The 23,082-nt window shown below is 30.1% G+C and overlaps 1 protein-coding gene across 6 annotated transcripts in view; it reads right to left on the minus strand.

Annotated features, from left to right (window-relative positions):
* Nucleotides 1-2,059: 2,059 nt before the first annotated feature.
* Nucleotides 2,060-23,082, minus strand: part of LOC126758919 (sex-lethal homolog) — a 63,100-nt gene continuing 42,077 nt past the window's right edge. For 2 of the 6 annotated variants that reach the window (XM_050473371.1, XM_050473367.1), the window contains exons 4-8: nt 20,949-21,305; nt 19,862-19,969; nt 13,957-14,138; nt 13,618-13,850; nt 2,060-3,920 (exon numbers count right to left, since the gene is read on the minus strand). In XM_050473371.1, coding sequence (XP_050329328.1) covers nt 3,853-3,920; nt 13,618-13,850; nt 13,957-14,138; nt 19,862-19,969; nt 20,949-21,305 — 948 coding nt within the window. In that variant the 3' untranslated portion in view covers nt 2,060-3,852. Of the gene's footprint in view, nt 3,921-13,018; nt 13,851-13,956; nt 14,139-19,861; nt 19,970-20,948; nt 21,306-23,082 lie in introns of those variants that run through there. The other 4 variants (XM_050473372.1, XM_050473369.1, XM_050473368.1 and 1 more) reach the window with 4 other exon arrangements.

A 23,082-nucleotide genomic window follows, 5' to 3' on the forward strand; every position in this document is an offset into this window, starting at 1 on the left:
TAATTAGATTCAAATATTTATGGCAATTATGTAAAAAATATATACATAACTATTAATAAAAAGTAAATTATTAAAAAAAAATTTAATAAAAAAAATAATTAAAAAAAATTAATTAAAACAAAAATTTTAATTAATTAAAAAATTAATTATTTAATTTAAAAAAATTTAAAATTTTAATTAAATTAAATTAAAATTTTTTAATTAAATTTAATTTTTTTTAATTAATTTAAAATTTTTTAATTAAATTTTTTTAAATTAAATGTTTCATTTAATAATTTTTTTTTTAAATTGTTTTTAATAAATTTAATTTTTAATAAAAAAAAATTAATTAAAGAAAATAAATTAATTAATACGGACAAAAATAATTTTGACTTTTTAGCGTTCCATTTTCAAGAAAAAAATTTTAATTTTGAAAATAATTCAATACAATTTATAGCAAATTTTTTACAGCTAAAAAATTTAATTTTTGGGAAATTTAAAATCCTTAATATCGGATTTTGAAGAGTAAATATTTGAACAGAACTAAAAATCAAATTGTAATTTGTTTAAGAATTTCAATTGTTAAAAATAAAGTGCTTTATAATATTAAATTTGTATTGCATAAAAATTTATATTTGAGGGTATAAAACCGCATATTAATTTTTTAAGCATAATTTTAAAAAAGCTTTATTTTTAAAATATATTTTTTGAAAATTTTAAACTTGGTAAAGAAAATATTTGAGGGTACAATTTTGCAAATTAATTTCAGATATTTTCTTCAAAAAAGAAAAAAATTATAAAAAAATGTACAATAATACATATTTGTTTGTGGTAGAGTTAGTTAATATGAACTTATAATTACTAATTCAGTAATGAAAAAAAAATAAATAAAAACACTTCTTATTCTCTTTATACAATACAATACTTTTGAGTATCTTTTTTTATAACAATTTCATATTTGTACTCAAACAAGCTAACAAAATAAATAAATAATACTTGAAATTTTAAATTTAAATTAAAATCGTTTAATAATTTGGGTATTATGCAGACTAGCAATATTTTGTCTTAAACAACTAATTTTCGCATGAATAGCCCTTTAAGGAATTTCACATAACAAAATAAATAACTACATTAATAATTATTTTTATAAAATAGTATTTATGGCTCTTTTTGCTTTGTCTTTACTAGCTTTTTGGTATTTTCGTTTTTTGGTTTTCGCTATTTACAGCTACTACTTTTTTATTGTATGTTTCTTTTAATATTTAAGAAAAAGGTACATTTGGTTTGGATTTCAATAAATATTTTTTATATCTAAAAACAATAAATAATTTGTGTAAATATTTACGCACTACACATACATAAATTGTATAAAGTGTATAAAGAACTTTTAGAGTAGTACAAAGATTTGACATTGAAAACCGATAAATATGGGTTTAGAGTTCATATTAGTCAAGTTATCGGGCATGAAGTTTTCGATATTTGTAAATTTGAGATCAATTTTTACTACTACAATTGTCATGATGAAAACTTTTTATGAAAAAAATTAAAAAATACATATATATTCGAAAAATAAAAAATATGTATTCACATCTAATTGCAAATTTAAATTTTTTTTCCAAATTTTTAAAAAGAAAAACAATATTAAAAAAATACTTGAAAAAAAGCAAAAAAAATGTTTTAATTTGTAAAAAGGAAAACCATAAAAAAATCTTGAAAAATTAGAAAAAAAATTTTTAATTTAAAAAAAGCTCAAATTAGTTTAAAAAATTAAACAAAAAGTAATTTTTCGCAAATTAAAAAAAAATTTAAATTCTTGAAAAATTAGAAAAAAGAAATAATTTTTCCAAATTTTTAAAAAGCACCAATTAAACAAAAAGTAATTTTTTCGAAATTTTTATAAAGAATAAATTAATTAAAAAAACATTTCAAAAATTATTACTTTTTCGATATTTGTAGCAATCAAAGTCAATTATTTGTAGCTGATTTTATACGATTTAACAAAATCTTTTTCCATATAATAAATTTTATAGCAAAAATATGTAAAAAAAAACTGCAGAAAAATATTTTTGGCGTTTATTTCGCGATAACGAAATGTTTTTATAAAATAATAAATTTTATAACAAAAACAATTTGCTTTATTTCTTTTTGCTCATATTATACAAAATTAGCACGATTTTTTTAATTGTAATTTATATTTTTTTAGGAATTGGTTGGTTTTCGTATGACTACGGTAATTCTGTTACAAATTAAGGCAAAATTTATAGGATTAGCATATTATTATAGGAAAATAATAAATAAAATAAAAAAAATAATAAATTTAGCAAAATGAAAACGAGAATGAATGTTGCCGCAAATCAGTAAAAATTAAAATAAAAAAATTATAAGAATAAATCTAAAATAATATTAAATCAACAAAAATTACAAAACTCTAAAAAAATTAAAAAAAACCCTAAAAAAATTAAAAAAAAACACTAAAAAATTAAAAAAAAAATACTAAAAAATTAAAAAAAAAAACACTAAAAAATTAAGAAAAACACTGAAAAATTAAAAAAAAAACACTAAAAAATTAAAAAAAAACACTTAGAATAGTGTTATATAGAATAGATACAAACTTAAAAAAAAATAATTTTCAATATTATGTTTTTAACGCTTTTATAAGAGCTTGACTGACGTTTTATTTACATTTCGGTGTCAGTTTCTATGTTTTTCATGTAACATACATATGCATTTGTTAACTAAGTATACATACAAATGACTTCATCACGCAATTTGTTATATCTATGTATTTTTTTCTATATTTGTGATTTTTTATACACGCATGCATATACACATACACAAATGCAGTATTTTTTAATGCTTTTATCATATAATATATATATACTTTTAATTATTATTTAATAGTTTTAACGGTTATTTTTGAATTAGCTTATCATAACACAGTCGGAACATTGTTGTTGCTTGTGGCATAATTTTCATACATTTGTGTAGAAAAATTATTCATTACAAAAATTTAGTGTCTTAAACAACTTTTCTACAAATGCATACATTGGTAATTTGTTGCTGTTTTACCACAATTTAACAATTTGAGTTGTTGTAAATATATTTTCGAATGTTTTTTTTTTTCAACACTTCTGGTTCTTATAACATGTTTTTTTTTGGTTTGTTTTTTATTCTTTAATTATACGCGCAAAATTTGTTTGATTTTTAGACTAATTTCTCATAATTGGCTTAAAATCAGCTTTTTTCACACTAACATTATTTCACTTTTGGTTTGCACTTTTTTGGGCTAACACTCTAGCTCTTTTACTAATCATCAAAAAACTAGCTAAATAGAGATCGTTCAACATTTGCTACAAATATACAAATAGTACCATGCCATGAATAACCCCCACACTCATTTACGAACTTGCAAACGCCAACTACAATTTCAACTTATTTACGTTTTAAGTCAAAATTTGCATTTCTTTTACTTTTCCTTTTTTCTTCGCCCACCTTTTAGTACGAGTTTCCGCTTAAGCGCATACAAACGTATTCCACGTTTATATACACACATTTAAACTATGTATATATACATAATATACTTACATAACTATTTATTAGCATAGATTAGCTAGTGTTTTAGTAGTATATTTACCTAAATATGTGTAATTGTTGTGAAAGAGCACGCTTAATATCTGGGCTGTACAATTGTTGGATAGCTGGTTCGAGGGAAGAGTAGGATACGTGTGTTTGTTTGTGTGTGTGTGAAAAGTGTCGTGTACGTGATCGTCAACAGCATACGGTGCAGTCGATGCGATAGCGTGCACAAGTCGCCGAGAACGATGCCATGATCGTCGATGCAAGCAGCAGCAGCAGCGGCAACATTGTCACGAATTATAAATAGGGATAGTGATAGGATTTATTGCGATAAAGCCCGTCAATAAGGCCGGAATAATTGAAGTCTGCGGCAAAGTGCAAATTTGAGACGCGAGTTACATTACATAACATTTTGATGTCGACGTTGTTGTTGTTGTTGTTGTTCGTTTGATGAGACGCGCGTTATGTTACATAGCATTTTGATGTTGATGTTGTTGTTCGTTTGATGTGGAATTATTTTGGTTGTAGTTGTTGCACGTCGTAGTTGCGAGTTGTGATTGCACAGCATGCGTGTAGAAGAAGCATGAAAGATAGAATACAACGGGAATGTAATTAAAGTAGCCAATAAGAGTAATTACTTTTTAATTAAAAATATTATCTTTTTAACAGTAATTGTATGTATGTTCATATTTGTGAATTTTTACACAATACATTTGTATGCAGTTAGCATAAACCTAGCAGGGTTGCAAATAATGCTTAAAAAAACAATTGCTTTAATATTAGTATTAAAATTAAATTGTATTGCAACCTTATTTTGCAATCTTAATAAAAAATTACATAAAAATAAAAACAAAGTAATAAAAATCTCAAATCCCAAAATTAGAATTAGAAATTGAAAATCTAATCCACAATTTTTTAAATAAAAATTCGCAATCCTACAACCTAGAAATTGTAAATATAAACTTATGTTTGCCTCAAGTACATATTTACTCTTGTAAACACAATTTTATACAAAACAAAAATTTATTGTTTAAAAAAAATTTACAAGAGCAATTTATAACAAATATAGTACTATAAAAATGTATTAAATTACAAAAAAAAATATGCAAAAAAATATTAGTATCGACAGTGTATGTATATTTATAATAAGATATAAATAAAAAAAATATTAAAAAATGTTAATAAAAATATTAAAAGATATAGTATACTAGAAATATATAATTATAAAAACATAACCTAACAGTCATTGGACAAAAGAATAAGATATTATTAAAATATGCAACTAAATTTTTAAAATAAAGTTAATATATTTATATAAGCAGTTTCTAATAGCAATTTGCCATTCGTTAAAAAAACGCAAAAATCAGTTAGAAAAAATATGAAAAAATTTAATACTTTAAAACACTGATAAAAAAATTTAATTTTTTTTTTTCTAAAATTGTTTAAAAAAAATTTATAAATTTTTTTAACAACTGTGTTGCCATTTGTTAGGCTAAATGTGTGAAAAAAGCTTCTAAAAAAGATCAAAAGCTGTTTGAAACCGACTTAAAACAAGTAGAGCCTTCATTTTTGGGAAATTATTATTAAATAAATAAACATTGAATAGCAAACAAAACAACTAAGGAAAGGCTAAATTCGGATGCAACCGAATATTTTATACTTTTGCAACTTGAAAGAATCAAAGCCAGGGAAATATGTACCTTAAGGTGCAAACTATCAATCAGGGAATAGAAATTGAAGAAATTATATATAGAGTTGAACTTCCCTAATACGAATCACCTTAATCCACAAAAAACTTCGATTTACATTGATGGAAAATGTCTCTAGCGGGAAAAATGGCACAAAATGGTCAACCAAAATGGTACATTTTTCATTCATTAAGGTTCATTAAATATATATAAAAAAAATAAATTGAAGTTTGATAAGAAATACGAAAAGACTTTTTCGACTACCCAATTTGTATGAAATTTGCCTTCTATTACCTATTCAAGAGTTCGAGATAAGGGGATCTTCGAGTTGTAGAAGTTCGAATTAAGGAAGTTCAACTGTATATACATATGTACATACATAGTGCTAAGTTATGGTGTTTTATAGGTTTTCTTTTAATAGCTTTTTCTCGGCGTGTCAGTGTTCCGATTATGCCTCTCTACGAACTGCGCCTTAGTTTTTTGCCAAGGAACATGTGGACCAACTTCATCAATATACCTCAATTTTTACTCAAGTTACAGCTTGCACGGACGGACGGACAGACAGACAGTCACCCGGATATCAACTTTTATCGTCATCCTGTTCATTTATATGAATGTATATAAAGCCATATCTACTAAAACTATTATACTCTATAGCAACATGTTGCAAGTGCATAAAAACATTATTTTTTATGTAATAATGTTATTTTTTCTGTTTTACTATTTTTGTCCTTAGCAATTAATTTAAGAATTTTTAAAATTTTAAAAATATTAAAATTAAGTATTATTAAATGTATACAATTATTTTTATTATAATAATAAACAAAAAACAAAAACAAAAAAAATTATATAATAATAAACAAAAAAAAAACTTAAAAACATTAAAATTAATAATTATTAAATGTATATACTTTTTGTACATAAAAAAAACTTTAAAATGTTATGTTTAAAAATATCACGAAAATATGTGTGTTATAAATAAATTTTATCAACAATTAGCTCGGCTTTAAAAAAAATATATTTTTTCTATTTTTTGTAAAATTGTACACATTTTATTAGCAAAGGTTAGCGGTGCATAAAAAAGATTATTATTATAAAAAAATTAAATACGAAATATCAAAACAAAAAATACATCGTAAGTATGTATTATAATATTCATAAAAACCTAATAATTAAAAAAGGTATCGGAAAAATTTATGAGCAAAAAAATTAAGATTAATTACATAAAACTCTTATGTTGTTCGTATCATTATTATTAATATTATTTTTTTATACTAAAAAGGATTAATTTTTAAATTACCAGTATTATATGTATGTATGTAATAAATACATGTTGTAGTAAATATTTTCTCTGGCATGATTTTAAAACTAAGTATTATATAGAATAAATAAACGTTATGAAAAAAATTAGCTAAATTTCAGCAAAAAAATAATTTTAATTAATTTAAATGTAATATTATATAAAAGTTATGAAAAAAATTAGCTCGGTTTCGAAAAAAATATATATATTTTTATATTTCCAAACATTTTATGCGCAAAGTTTAGCAATTCTTAAAAAAAAATTAATTAAGACATGGTAAAGTAAAATTACCTGTCACAAGACTATTAAATTATTGTTTTTTTTTTACAAAAAAAATTAAATTAAATTAAATTGCTTCAATAAAATTTTGTTTATATCGTTAAAATTTGTTGTGTTGAACAAACTGTATTTTCTCCGCTACAAAAAATTCAATCATTATCAAATTCTGCGCCAGTATTTCTTTTTTCAAAAAAAATTGTGATTTTCGCATGAAAACACTCATGCAGTTGATATGACAAAATTTTTTAATTAGCAAAAAAAATGTATATATATTATATATAATATTACAACACTCTGGTTCACCCTAATATTTATTATTTTTTTTATTTGGTTTCTTTATATATTTTTTGCAAATGCATGTATGTGGTAATGTACTTAAGTTTAGATAAAAAATACAAAAAAAATCTCACCTTCGTTCAGTGGGAACAACAACATTTGGATATACTTGCGAATATCTACTAAATCACGTTTTCAATCTATAAAAAAAAATTTGCAGTAAATACACATTAACAAAAAATTAGTTATTGCTGGATATTTAATATAGCGTATTGTAAAAAAAATAACAAAAACAATGCATAGCCGACTTGTAAGCGGCTGCAACACGAACAACAATCACAGCCCCGGTGAATTTGTTTTATTTCATTTTTATTTTATCTTATTTTTTTACTGCGGAAAGGGAATGTGTGTTGTGGAAGGCGCTGCAGCCAGCAAATTTTCTTTTGCTCCTTTTGCGCTAAGAAGTTTACGTAGTAACGGGAGTGAGGAAGTTTATAGAAGTACTTACTTGCCTTTGTTTTTCGATTTTTTTGGCTGATTTGATTGCTGCTGAGCGCGCACGTGATTTTTGGTTTTGATGCAGCGAGCTTCGCGAAATATATTTGCTTGCATTTTACTAGGTATGTTTGTTTGCTTAACTGGCAGCTAGAAAAAAAATTAACAAAAACAACAAAAACGAAAAAAATACTTCCCGCTGAATGTTGTGAAGGTACAATTAACGGTACACGCAAATGTCATTTGCTTTTGCGCAAACAAGGTTGCATTTTTTTTTGTTTTGGTAAAAAAAAATTCAAAAAAATATGTATTTTAGCATTTTTATTTAATTACATACTGACATGAATATTGAAGTACTTGCGAATGTATTATTTATATTACTATTTGTGTAAATATTTTTTTTTTTTTTAATTCTAATTGTATTTTTTTACTTCAGTTTTTAATTTTTCTATTTGAAGAAAAACGCTGCAATGACGCGCTCTAGTACTATGATTCATATTCATAAGATTATATGTTTTACTATGTTTATATAATAGGTGTTTGGGTACATTTGCTATTTTAAACTTAATTTTATTTATTTCTTGCTTTTCTGACCAATGTTTGCATAAAATGCTCCTTATAATGAAGCTTTGGAGGCTTATTTTAAAAAAATCTGCTAGACGGCTAATAAACAAGCGATGTTGCATGTTGCTTTAGTAGAAATGTTTTATTTTAGTGTATATAATAGAAAAAAAGAATAATTCAATTTCATTCATTAAATAAATATTTTGTATAATTAGTTGAAATTTGTTGTTTAATAATTTTTAATTTATTATGGTGTAAATATGTGTAAAATTTTTATCAAAAGTAATAAAAAAAGTGTTAAAGAAAACAATTTAATATTTTTATTTTTTATTAATTAAAAAGAAAAAATTAAAAGCAAGGGTTTTAAAATTAAAAAAAAAAATATAATAAATAAATTAAAAAATAATAAAATAAGAAGTAAAAACTGTTTTATTGATTGAAAAAAGTAATTATTGAAGGAAAAGCAGTAATTTCTTAACAAGAATACCATTTTAAAGACTAGATAGCCAACCACAAGTAAAAAAATACTCCGAATCCCACAATTATAGACTCAATTGCAATACATTTCATAAAAAAAGTGCAGTCAGCATAGTCTTCGATGGATGAGCGAAAACTATTGTAGCGACCATACAGTGCATCCATAATCGATAAATTATCGACTTCACGTAAATTAGACGCATTCATGTTCAAATGTAAACAAACAAAATTTAGAGCGGGCACTGTAAAGGCCACGCAAATTAGTTTTAGCTTAATATTACACATACATATATTTATATATGTACATATACAAAGAAGCAAAAAACAATAATAAAAGTGGCATAAAAATTAAGCGCAGCTGTTACTAAACAGCCGCAGCACATAGTTGTATGTTAAATTAACTTAAATTTTATGCAGTTTTGCGCGACAAGTCGAGTTTAAGGCAGCGTACAAAGTGGACCGCACTCATTGCTTATCAGCACAAAACACACGGGAGTTTTCCACGTAAAAAGCTGTGCTGTGAAAAGGAAATATACGAGTATGAGCCAAATAATGTGTTGATTTCTACAACACTTTCTTCAGCTAAACGTAGAACAACACAACCTTTCACGTCGAAATCTCCCAAGGCCCTTCCACACCCTCCACCCACCCTGTATGTGTGGAAACACTGTTGCAATTTGATCTTCACCATTCCATGTTAAACGTGACCGCAGGGGGTATAATAATTGTCAATTACCCCCAGTTCAGCTACTAAGTTGAACTAAAAATGGCCATGGCGAACGTTCACCTTTTGGAGACACACATACATATTCGGAACTGACAGTTAGCATTGACTTGTTTAACTATTTTGAGATAATTGCAGAAAAGCTAGATTTCTCGCGGCGACTTTATAGTTTACATTTTCATCAAGAAGATTCCAGATTTCACACGTTACAAATTTATAAAGCCAATTATGTGCCTGTTTTAGCTTAAAACGTGTCTTCATTTTTAGTTATGTATACATTGTGACATTCTTGTAGGAGCTGAAGGGCATCCCTAAAAGTGCTTATAAAAAGTGTTTTGAAGGCTAGAAAAAACGTTAGCATACGTCTATTACAGCAAGTTCCTTTTAAGGCGACAGAATAGTGCGCAATAATTAGGCGCTATGTCCTCGCAGAATCAGTTCGCAATGTGACATCGATAGGAGCAGAACTTACTGTGCTATATTAATAAAAAATATTAAGTGAACTAGAAAATGTAAATGTAATTTGGATCAGAAGTATCTTCCTCACTGCCAAACACCTTTTTGTGGAGGACTTTCAGGAGATCTTCTACAGGAACGACGGTACCCAATATTTTTATTAATAAAATATATTAAATTTTTTCGAAATATATTAGTTTTTTCGAACTTACAAGTGCATATAACCCCTTAAATAATGGAATCGTCAACGAAGAAAATCCCCGACATATACATATCTTTTTTTTTATCTAATCAGACCTCTTAAGTATTATTTATTGCATAAAATATGCAGATAACAATTTTCATACAAAAAAGAGATATAATGGCATGTTTGAAAAAATAATTAAATAACAAAAAAAATTCTTGAATGGGCCCACATTGGCTAGCAACTTGAAAAGCGATCTCGATGGTGGCCCCTTACTATTGGAAGAATCATGTAACTTCATCCAAAACACAAGCAATTTCTCCCTGTTTTCTTTTTAGAAGCCCTTTCCCATATCATGATTTTCGGCCCTAGTATTCACAAGAAGTTTACACTAAGCCTGAATATGTATGGTCTTGTACAGACATATGTATCTATGGTATAACATTGCCACTTTCAACGTTTTTATTAAATTGGTTTTACGTGTTCTCGAAAATTTGGCAACAATAATGTTAATGGTTTTAGATATTAAATGTTTAAACTTTAGATCAATAATAATTGAAAATTATTTTTCCAAAGGCGGACCAAAACACCCATAAAAAGCGTTTTCAAAAGTCTCGAATGAAAACAATGTTGATTAGTTTTTATGATTCAAAGCAGACTGTCCGCAAGGAATTCGTTCCTGTTAATAGATATTACTTTTTAAGCGTTTTCCATCGTTTGTGTAAAATAATTGATCGTGTTAGACCCGAACATGTATACCGCTGGCAAACAGACAATAAACTTCTTCGATTTTTTATAGGTTATTACCCAAGGAAACGTGCTAATTTTTTATTATGTGAAATAAAAAAGTTTAATAAACCATCAATAGTTTAGAGCCTGTTGGAGAGTTAGCACTCTAACATACTAAGTCAAGCTTTCATGTAATATCTATAACTAATACCACTCTCATCCGTTGGATTGAATGAAATAAACGCATGTAAAACAACAGAGCCCAGCTAAGGGTTTATTTTTTAAATGTTAACTGTTTAAACGGAAAAATTATTAATTGAAATATTTTAACGAGGAATGTGAAATATTTAATAAAATATAATGGAAATCTACAAATATTATTTAAGAATTTACAAAACTTTAGTAGTTTGAATATTTGCTGCAGAAAAGTTTTGATTTAAGTAATATTATAAAGATAAATTAAAATAATAATTTTGCTGCTTCTTTATATAAAATGCTGAGCCTTAAGGGGATTGGTTGTATTTTTTTTTCCGGTCGGCTAACTAGATAAACTTGCGAATATAAACAAATTTTGATGTTATAAAAAAATTTTTAATAAATAAAAAAAATATTGAAAGTAAAATGGAAGAAAAACAAATTTAAGGCTAAGAAAATAAGAATTAAATGGCAAGGAAAAGAAGAAATGTCTGCTTGTTAGTTGTACATATATATCGCAATTTTATTTAATTAATACAATGATCTTTCAGGATTTCCGCTAAAAATAATATATTAAGTGTATAAAATATATTAATTAAACGATTAGAAATCAAAATTTTCCATAAGCAAAGTTATTTCGTTTTAATATGTCCTTAAGAAATAACAAAAAAAAAGTTTAAATGCTTGTAGAGTGGTACAAAAACTAAGCAAACAATTTTTTTGCATAATTTGAGCTGCGCCTAATGTTTTAATAAAGCATGCTTCGTATAGAGAAAAAAAAGTGACTGCAGAATATAAAATTAGAAAAAAAATTTAAATTAAATAAAAAAAAAATAATTAAAAAAAATTTAATTAAAAAAAAAACTTGAATATTTTTCTTAGTCAGTAAGAAAAAAATATGTTCGAACGAAATTATAGATTATAGTTAGTACTATATTTTGCTTTCAAAGAAAAAAATCTAAATTACTCCAACACGCTTAGATTTTTTTAGTAAATATTCACCAGTAAACATATATAAATTTTTAAATTTCGGATAATAAAGGTCTCTTATAGATATATGCTATATAGGTATGTCTTATTAATGTCGCATTTTATTTTTTAAAGCAATTATGTTTGTATATATGTATGTATGTATGTATATACGACTTAATCACTCAAAAGCGACAGAAGAATATATTCATTATATTTACTAAAAAACATTTATGCAAACAAAAAATCGAAAACTGTTTAAAAATAAATTTACCAACATTGCGTGCAAAAAATTTTGTCATAAAATTTTTTTTCTTTTGACACTTATTTTCTTTTGCAAACGAAAACAAATTGAATTTTATTTTCTGCGTTTTTTTTTTATTTTATTTCCTCAGCATAAAAATTATATTTAATTTTTTTCCTGTGTTTAGGCAATAACTTAATTTTTGTCAACCGAAATAATTACAAAAATTAAAAAAAAATATTTTAATTTCTTTTTTTTTGTATTTTAGCCAAACCGAAATATTAAAAAAAAAACATTTTTTTTATTGTTTTAGCCAATAATTTAATTTTTAGGAGACAAAATAATTTAAAAATAAAAAAATAAGAAAATATTAAAAAATACATATATATGATCTGGTTCTGTGTCAGCCGAAATAATTAAAAAAAAGAAAAAAAATAAAATAATATATATATAAAAAAAAGAAAAAAATATATATATAAAAAAAATATATATAAAAAAAAATATGTATAAAAAAAATTAAAATAATTATTTAACTTTTTTTGTATTTTAGACAAGCCATTGTGTTTTAAACCCAAATATTAAAAAAAAAACATACTTTTTTTATTTTTTTTTGCTTTAGCCAATAACTTAATTTTTATCAGCCGCAACATTTTTTATTTTTCTTTGTAATTTATTTGAGATTTTATATTTTACTTTTAATATTTGTTATTTAAAATATTTTTTTGTGTTTTTCAGTTAATTCAGCTTAAATGGATTATTTCAGCAAATAAAAAAAATATACCTTAAACATTGCCGCAATCTAGCGAATCAGCAGACCCCTTATCTATTATATATGTATGTATACTCATATACTCATCCCGGAAAATAAAAAAAAAATAAAGAATAAATAAATTCATTAGGCTCGGTTTTGACGTTACTTTGCGTATATCAGCAAGAGTGTTTCGTAAACAAGAGCCACACAGATTATTATTGCATTATCTTTCTATTATTCTCTTTTATAATAGATCTCTACGTACGGGTATAAGAAACATTAAACAAAAAATTACAAACAAAAAAATATATATTAGTTCATTTAACGTCTGCTTGTGTTTTTTTATTATTTAGCTTTAAAGTTTAGGAAAAAAAATGTTTATATTACGTTTATATTTTAAAATATTATTATATTATATTTTCTTTGCTTAGCTTTTCACGCTTTCATGCATTGTCTGTCTGTTTGTCATTAATAATGCTTCATGCGTTCGCTTTGCCAAACAAAAAAAAAAAAAAAAAAACATAAATAAAGAAAAAACTCTTATATCAAGATCATCAAAGGCGCTGCTTTTTGCGCTCCTCTACACCAGCAAAAGTTATTATCGTTCATATTCATCATACATACACTACTACTATGTACGATTAATTAATAAAAGTTTTTCATCGTTTAAATGAATTTCTGTGCATTATGATAGGGATGCATCTTTTGGAAACGTGATTTATTTTGTCTACCTCTGTGCACCATATTGTTGTAGCCCATATTCATGAGTGGTGGTGGAGGACCGCCCATACCGCCACCACCGCCGCCGCCGCCACCAATCAATTTCACCTGTGACATGTATTGCTGCGCTTTCGCTTTGCCATGCTCCTCGGCTAAGCGTACAGTGAGCGGCTGAGATCCACCCTCGGGTATGACATTGTTCAGAGCGGAAATTGCCTCCTGTGCTTCTTCGCGCTTATTGAATCTATAACGGTAGGTGCCAATTGGAAGCATGTGTGAGTGGACTAATGCCGCTGAATATTTCCTACAAAAATTATAACTTACAAATAAAGGGAAACGTTTGAACTCACCTGACAAATGCAACGCCACGTGGTTTGCCCGTCAATTTGTCTCTTAGTATATTCTTTTGTACAATCATGCCATATTTACCGAATATGGTATCCAATTGATCATCGGTTATTGTACGTGGTAGATTCGTAACATACAAATTGGTATCCTTAATCGATTCACCGCCAGGACGAGCATATGAAACCTGTAAAATAAATAAAGAAATTTTCATATCATAAAAAAAAAGAAGAAAAGAAAATGTGCAAAATATTTGAAAAACTGAGATACTCTCTCGATGAACAAGAGCCAAACTCTATAAGTCACTCATTATTTCCGTCCTGCTGTATGGTGCAGAGGCATGGACAATGATAACATCTGATGAGTCGACGTTAAGAGTTTTCAAGAGAGAGGTTCTGCAAAAGATTTATGGTTCTTTGCGCGTTGGCCACGGCGAGTATCGCATTCGATGGAACGCTGAGCTTTATGAGATATACGATGACATTGAGATAGTTCAGCGAATTAAGAGGCAGCGGCTACGCTGGCTAGATCATGTCATCCGAATGGACAAGAACACTCCAGCTCTGAAAGTATTCGACGCAGTACCCGCCAGGGGAAGAAGAGGATAGGAACACCTCCACTCCATTGCAAAGACCAGGTGGAGAAGGACCTGACTTCGCTTGCAATCGCCAATTCATGTCACGTAGCGAAAAGAGGAAACGACTGGCTGTTGTTAACTCTGCTATAATCGCGTAAGCGGTGACAACGCCAGTAAAGAAGAAGATATAGAATTAAGATATTATATAAGAAGATAGTTACAGATACACACTGTAATGGACAGACAGCGACGGACTTCAGACATACACTGAACTTGATTCATAGTGGAGCTATTAACAACTTCACTGACTCCCTCCCACTGCATGTCGTGCTTGGAGTTAAACCACGCAACCCGCGAAAATAGAGCAACTCTTGCACAACATCGTGCTTTATAAAGCAGCAGGTACACTGCTACCTACGTATGTACCTTTCCTAGGACTCCTATTAAATCATTAAAACACCGTCTCTTACTAAGTATAACAGTAGTTGAGATGGTTGTACGCAATCATCCACGTTGAGTTCAATATGATGTTGAATCGAGCAGCGCAGTCTGAGGGCATTCCCGACCTACTCAAATCTACCTTTCAGGCAGAGCACCTCGCAACTGAACTGACAAAAAACCGTTGGTTAACCTAATAGCATTTCTATCGCCGCCCTTGTAGTTGTTACCTCTTCAACTTGCTTTTCTAACAAATCACTAAATACGAGAGGCACTATCATCGAATCAAATTGTAAAGAAAAGTGACAACAAGAAGAAATCACAAAGCTAGTGAAATCATAGCAAAGCAATCAAACGTTTCCCATAAACACATTCCACACTTCTCAGCTTGTTTGCATTTTAGGGCGGTTGAGAACAGCGAATGCTCCAGCTTCGACGGGTCCTGCACACGCGGTGCGAGCAGCAGCAAATTGACAATAGTTATTTTTGTTATGAATAACAACAGAAACAACAAAAAAGTTTGCTTTTCATCACTGGCTTGATTTGTTGTCAATGAGCTCTCGCCCGATCTGCATTACTATTTGTACGTTGCGAACGCAATCGCAACCGTCTGCGTGTATCGGTCGGTATTTGGCATACTGTCTGTCTGCGTTAAGTGAGGTTATTATTTGATATACGCTTTTTATGATTTTTATTTTTGTTTGTTTTGTGAACCAACTGCAATACCGTTGGCGTCCAATGACACATTGTGTCTGTCATAATGAATTGAAGTGAATGTGTCAAAATTGTTGCTAGACAAATAAATGACATTGATGAACTAAAGATAAATAAATAAACACTTCCGTGGGTGGGTATCATTTAAAACTGCGTTGTATCTCCATATATTTGCAAAGACATATTTTATATCTGGGCTGTAGGGCAGCTGCGGAAGCGTTGGGATGCCGGCCTTGGTTAGGTAGCTGTTCACAAGAAAGACAGTATGAGCCGGGGCGTTGTCGTGGTGCAACATTTAATCGGCTGCGATGTCTTGTCGGACCCGATTGACTTTTCGTTTGAGGCTCTTGAGGACTTCCACGTAAAACTTGGCATTGATTTGTCCAGGAGAAACAAATTCATGGTGGTCGATGCCTTTGATGGCAAAAAAGATAATCAGCATCGTTTTCACTTTGGATTTGCCCTCTCTTCCCTTTTTTGGGCGAGGCCCTCCAAAAAGTCCTGGTGCCACCGAAACACACCACTTCTAAAGCAAGATCTGGGTAAGCCTACTTGATCATATCAAACGTCTCTGTCGCAGATTTACTCCGAAGTACAGTCGCGGCAGAAGAAAATCAGTCCTATTACATTCCAGACAAACCCTGTATATTCGTCAGCCACCTAAATAGATGGTCCACGAGCATCACATTTTGCAGACAGAAACTCTGATTATGGCCCGACATCTTTTAAATATTGCACAACTGGACTTATCCCATAACTAAGGACAGTTTTTCTTTTTCAGCGTCTACTTTTCCTTTGTCTTATGGATCCCTGAAGTTCATATAACCTCAAAGTAAACCTCGCTCATTACATAAATTAGCTAATGCTTCAGTCTTCAGTATAAACTGCTCCAGTCAAACATGAAACTCAGACAACCGCCGAAACTTGCTTTAACAATATTTCTTTCAATTGACATAAAGGGTGTTTTTTTAGAGGTAGAGAATTTCTTAGATGGATATCTATCCAAGGAAACAGATGAGCTTAAGATTTCACAACTTCGTGTTGTGTGCGGCAAATTTACTGACATTTTAACGTCAAATTATATTCAGCGATCAGCCATATTTCTGGCGTAATGAGTGCGTAAAAGGAAAAAACGCTCTATTTGGATGATTAGTAGTGCCTAATAGGTACTCTAGGTTTCCCTTCTTCGAAAAATAGGAACTGCTTGCTGTGATTTGCGCGTTGCTATGGGACCATACTTTTTAAAACTAAAGTTGGAGCAAACGTTGGTGACATTGAGGAGGGCTACAGACATACATACATATATGTAATTCACTTCTCCTTGGGCCTCCACCTCAATATGTATCATCCAACTATAAACACAGCGCGCAAGTCATTAGTAAAGGGTCTAATATCTGGTGAGAATAGTGGCATCGAAAAATGGACTTGGCTTTTGGCCACCTAAGTAATGTGATGTATCTATTGTTCGACCATTTTTGGTCTGTGTACGTCAAGTCAGTGGGTTTTACCGAAAAAATTGCTATGACTGAGGCGACTAACCCAACAATCGGCGCGTCATTGACGAGAATAAAAAAATTCAAAATTTTATTATTATTTTTTTGTATTTTATGTGTTTAAAATAAAGTTCCATGCCTCTAAGAAAACAACCTTTATTTATAAACACTGCACTACTTTGAGCTGCTCTTGTTTACTGCTCGCCCTCATACCTGCATCCCATAAAAATTACCTAATATTTCGCTTGCGTGCGCTTCATGAACTGTAAGAATGTTTCGCTAAATTTTTTATCATTTTTCACTTGATGTCGCTTGCCTCAACACAAACCCACACAAATGCACACTTGGCCAAATCTCTAAGGATTTCAAGTTTATTTCTATTTTTCTTCTTCATTTCAATTCATTTTAACTATATTTTTGTGCGCATTCATGGCTCATCATTGCTGTGCACTCACAGACAGTATTAGATTTTCTATTTTTATCCACAATAAATGAAATTGAAAATAAAATACCAAAAATGTGGTGGCATTTACTTCTTACAGGATAGAATGTGAATGACGAGAGAAATGGTATGAGTATACAAGTGAAATTGAGGCGTTTAAAAATAGGGCGTAAGCTTAAATTACTGGCCTATGTAGGTTGTGCGCCTTAAAGTATGCTTGTGAGCTAGAAATATACAATTTAAGTGTAGTCCAGTGCAATTTTAAGTTGCAAAAAATATTGCTGTAGTCTATTAATTTTTATTTTCAAATAAGTTGCATATCATTACAATTATTTGACGTTGCAAGCATAAAACTTGTTTTTTTTTGTTTTGAATGTAGGCAATAACAATTATAAGCGAGTTTAACGAGGAAATGCCCTAGGTGGCACACAATTTTTTACGAAGTCACAAAAAGAAAGAACGGCTGGTTAGTCTACGCTGGACGGGATTAATATTTGGTTACAGCTTGGCACCCCAATCGTTTTACCGAAAGCTATTTCAGGGGTTTCGTACTACGAGTTAGGCATAATGAAAATAACTATTTAATCGAGATGTTCGGATGAATATCCAAAGCTTTTCCATTACGAGACTAGCGAGACATCACATTGTGCTGTTAGGCCAAGAGAATTAGTTTATAGTGATGACACGTGAGCCAACTACCGTGGGAGGCCTCCTCAACATCGCGTATAAAGTTCTATCGAGCGTATTGTGTGAAAGATTAAAGCCCACCGCCAATAAACTGATTGACCCTTATCAGAGTGGCTTTAAGCCTGGTAAATCAATAACTGACTAGATATTTACCATGCGCCAAATCTTGGAAAAGACCCGTGAAAAGAGAATCGACACGTACCACGTCATGTGGACGACATGACCAAATGGACGAAAACACTCCAGCTCTGAAAGTCTTCGACGCAGTACCCGCCGGGGGAAGCAGAGGAAGATGAAGACCTCCACTTGTTAGCTATCTACGATCCCCAAGCCTTGAAGAGTAACGAATCGAACTGCACCTTACCACACGCTCAAACAAACTGGCAGCACTTGTGATACAACCCTGAGCTAACATGTCTTCGGGCGCATCGGACTTAAAGTTGCTTTCAATTCCCGGTCTATGACAATTCTTAGAAATATTTTAAGTCCGAATTTTCACCACCCTAATCCACTTGCATATATGTAAGTGCGTATCCCAAACCAACCTTCAAGCAACAATTTAAATCGAAATTTCAATATACAACACAAAAGGAAATCAATATGAAATGAAATACTTAGAAAGTCAAAAGCGGCGGCAGGGCAGAGCGCAACGCATTGCCACAGCAAAAGGTTGTTAGTGAGTTTTAATTGTTCACTATTCCATCCTTTTGCACAGCATTTTGCAGTGTATTTCTCATTTTCGATTTCTTTGCACTTTTTTGTAGTTAGATAGCACGGCGCATTGAAATTGGAGCAAACAAGTGCGCCAGCTGCGATACGCTGCTGCTACTCACTTGACCTTTGACCAAGTGTTCATAAAAAATCAGCAGTTCGCAGCAAAGGCCACCGGGCAGAGTGGGCGGAACTTGCTCGCTTGCTGCACTAAATCGAAACAAAATTTTCACAACAAAAACATAACTAATAAACTTCAAGTAACCACTTGGGGAGCGGGAGCTTAAGTTAATATTATTCGAAAATAAGAAAAAATTTGAACTTCGGTTGCACCGGTGTTTTTCATACGAGTTACAAAAAATCTTTCAGTTTGTATGACAGATATATGCTATAGTGTTTGATATCGACAAATTGGGAGCTTCTTGTGGAGAAAAGGATGTGTGCAAAATTTCAAATGGATATCTCAAAAACTGAGGCACTTCTTCTTCTTCTTTACTTCATCATTGGTACTGTTTTTTTACGTGGCGGGCCCCAAACCCAGCGCACAAACCTGTGGAGGGCATGTTTCGCCTTCTCACTTTAGCTCGCCTTGAAACGGATGATTTCTGGCTACCTAGAGGATACTTGGTCAAAGACTGGAAGTCGTGAGCTGCTTGAGCCATATGTAAAAGAATCGTTTCTGGCCACTCCCAAGTGAATGGCAATCAGAGAACTTTCCTCACTTGCGTGAACTTCTACACATGACTCCAACCTCCGGATTGTTCGAACTGAGACACTACATAGTTCACATATGTATATACAGACAGACGCCACATATACAAATGTAATATTAAAATGTTTTTACTCACCTTTAAACGCTTATTGCGCACTGTTATGCCGTTTAAGCTTCTTATCGCTCGTTGTGAATCCGTTTCGGAAGCGTAATCAACAAAAGCGTAACCAAAACTGTAACCAGTCTATATTTGAGAGATAGAAAGATCATAAAGAAAAGGAAATTAAATAACATTCATTAAAAATTGCCACACAAAAATTATAACATAAAATAATAAAACAAAAAAATGGATGAGTGATAAAAGGAAAAGCACTGCAGCGCACTTCAGCCGACATTCAAATCGTCAACATCCATCAGTGTAATAATATTAAAATGCTGAGCGGCATGCCGCAGTACTTTCTGCGTGGTGGGTAGATGGGAGGCAGAATGGATAGACTCATATACCTAAATATGTATGTATTGTATGTAGAAAGCCAAACAGATAGTTAGGCCATCAAGCAGATTGCTACCATGACAGCTGTGTTTTGTATCTGTGTGTGTGTTCGTGGTCGCAGTAATCCTGCTGAAGTGTTTGATATGCAGTGAAAGGCGCACGGAGGACTCACTACCTACGTACATACGCTTAGCACGTCGCAGAATTTGCGCGCGCGTTTGGTGTGTGTCATTAAATTTGACAGCTGACAGTTGACACTTCAAATGCAAAAGACAAAAAAAAGTATGCAAAAAAGTTTGCACAAAAAATCAACTTTGCAAAGTGAATAAATGAATTCATAATAGATAAAGTAAATATAGAAACAAGTAATGAAAAAAGAACGCCGAATAACTGACATTGTGGCATTAAATCATTCCAATATGATTGAGTGGGAAATTAAATTCGAAAAAGTGTATATTTTTGGAAAGCAATGGGAAACTGTACAGGACTGGTTCATATACTAAACTACGCAGTTTAAATGGAGTAGTCCGTGTCAAATTTGAACTTGAGTGTAATATTAAATATTGCAGTAAATGGAATGATATGAAAACAATTAAAACAGCTGTGGTATTAACCTATTAACCTAGGTGTTGTGGGAACACAAATACTGAAGAATTGTATCGGTATTCTGAAAGTTTGGGATAATTAAAAAGTAATTTCTTAAAATTACATATTAAATTGCATAACTCACCTTATAATCTCTCATTATTCTGCAAGTGTTTATAGGACCGATTGTCCTAAATAAAGCATAGAGTTCACGATCTGTCATATCTTGTGGTAGATAGTTCACAATTAGATTTGTGCCATTCGAGCCGCCACCTAGTCCGTCCCCGCCACCGCCACCGCCACCGCTGCCACAATTCAGCGAATTTGTGCTGGCGGCGGGCGCCATATTGTTCATGGAACCCATGGCGCTGCCGCCGCCACCACCCATGCTGCCACCGCCGCCGCCGCCGCCTGAAAAATCGTTATAACCGCGCCGATTCATTGGTGGACCTGGATACGACGAGGTGAAATCTGTATCCTGCGGTGAAAACGCATAACGTGACTGAAATATCAATTCAAACAAACAAGGTACGAACATACAATAGATGGCGCTTTTGCTTTTCATACAAGTGTTCAAGTTGAGTTGTTTCAAGTTGTTTTCTGAAGGATATCACTTGGTAGAGCGGTACATACATACATACATATTGAAAATATTATTTTGTTGCATTTTTTTTTAGAATATTTAAATTATTACTTAGAATTGCAGTTGCAAGTTTTTTAAGAGCATTATTGATTTTTTTTAATGTTACAAAATTTGTTTACATATTTATATATTGTTTAATTTATGTTGTTGTTTGTTTTTGGTTTTTTTGGTGAAAAATTTAACGCTTGCAAAACACATTTGCAGAAAAAATTTTGTGAAGGAAAAAAATTACAAATGCATTATGATCAAGACAACGAATAGTAAGTAATATGTAATATACGAAAATTATGTAATCCTTATTTTGTTGTTATTTCAATAATTGTATGCAGCATAAAACACATTTAACGCTTTAATCAATATCAATTCATTTCAACTTTGGCCATTTGCAGAAAACAAAAAACACTCCACAATAAAAACTAAACTAAATGCACAACAATACAACAACACGTTTAGGAAAAATAATTCAACAAAATTCAAATTCAGTCACTACAAAAATGGAGGCATACAAAATGCACGCTATTGCTAGTAAAATGTATTGTGAAATATGCGTTAAAATCTAGTTTAGTATTTCTTTACATTTTAAAACGCGCGCTGCTAAAATAAAAACGAGAAATGTAGCTAAATATTTATAACTAAACGAAATTTTTACTAAAAGTGCTAGTTAAATATTGAAGTGTGATGATTTTTAATTCACGAGCTATTATGTAGAAAGTAAACTTACATCAATTATCATTAGTATTAGTTTAACTTTGTTATGATGATTATTTTTATTTTTTGATTACTTATAAACATTAAATAATAGTAAACACAGCATTGCATTTTAACCGTTTCTTGAAGCCACTAATGTGACATGTGTGCGGCTGTTCAAACAAGTCAGCTCATGTTTGCCTTAACTATAACGGCTGGAAATAATTCTCTCTTTGAGCAATAAAATACAGTTCCGGTGATACCAACATTTTCACTCACATTATAATTATATGTAAATATATTTGCGTGTATACGCTTTTAAACAAGACATATAGCAGAAATTACTTTTTACTGCCATGAAAGAAACTAGAAAATGCAACGAGAATATGACACTACATTATCGAAAACGATAATCGAAAGGAGTTTTACATTGTGTTTAGAGCATCTTACAAGGCAATTCGTTTAGAGCAGCAATTGCTGGAAGTTACTGTAAAATATGGTAAAACTTAAAAAATTAACGTGAATTAAATAATGAATTGAATTATTTTTACATTACTATTACAAATATGATTGAATTTTCAATATATGAGCAGTCTAATATAAAAAAGTTTGAAATATATTTATGTATGTATTGTATATACTACACTTAATATAAGGAATTTAATTCTAACTTGCTTTACCAGTGATTAGTGATAAATGATTAACGTAATAATGAGTGAGAAAATATTGAACTTTTTAAATAGACAATATAAACAGTAGCAACAATAACAATAACAACTTTATAAGTTAATTTGTTGAAAAAAATTTAGAAACTTTCATTTTCATATGTATAAACCGACGCTGACAAGTAGAAGAGGCTCGTATAAATATTAGATAAGCAATAGAGAATGTTAGTTATAAATATTAGTAGTAGAGTAAATAATATATAGTAACAGCTGGAAAGCTATAC

Source organism: Bactrocera neohumeralis, chromosome 5, assembly GCF_024586455.1.
Source record: "Bactrocera neohumeralis isolate Rockhampton chromosome 5, APGP_CSIRO_Bneo_wtdbg2-racon-allhic-juicebox.fasta_v2, whole genome shotgun sequence".
NCBI lineage: Eukaryota > Metazoa > Arthropoda > Insecta > Diptera > Tephritidae > Bactrocera > Bactrocera neohumeralis.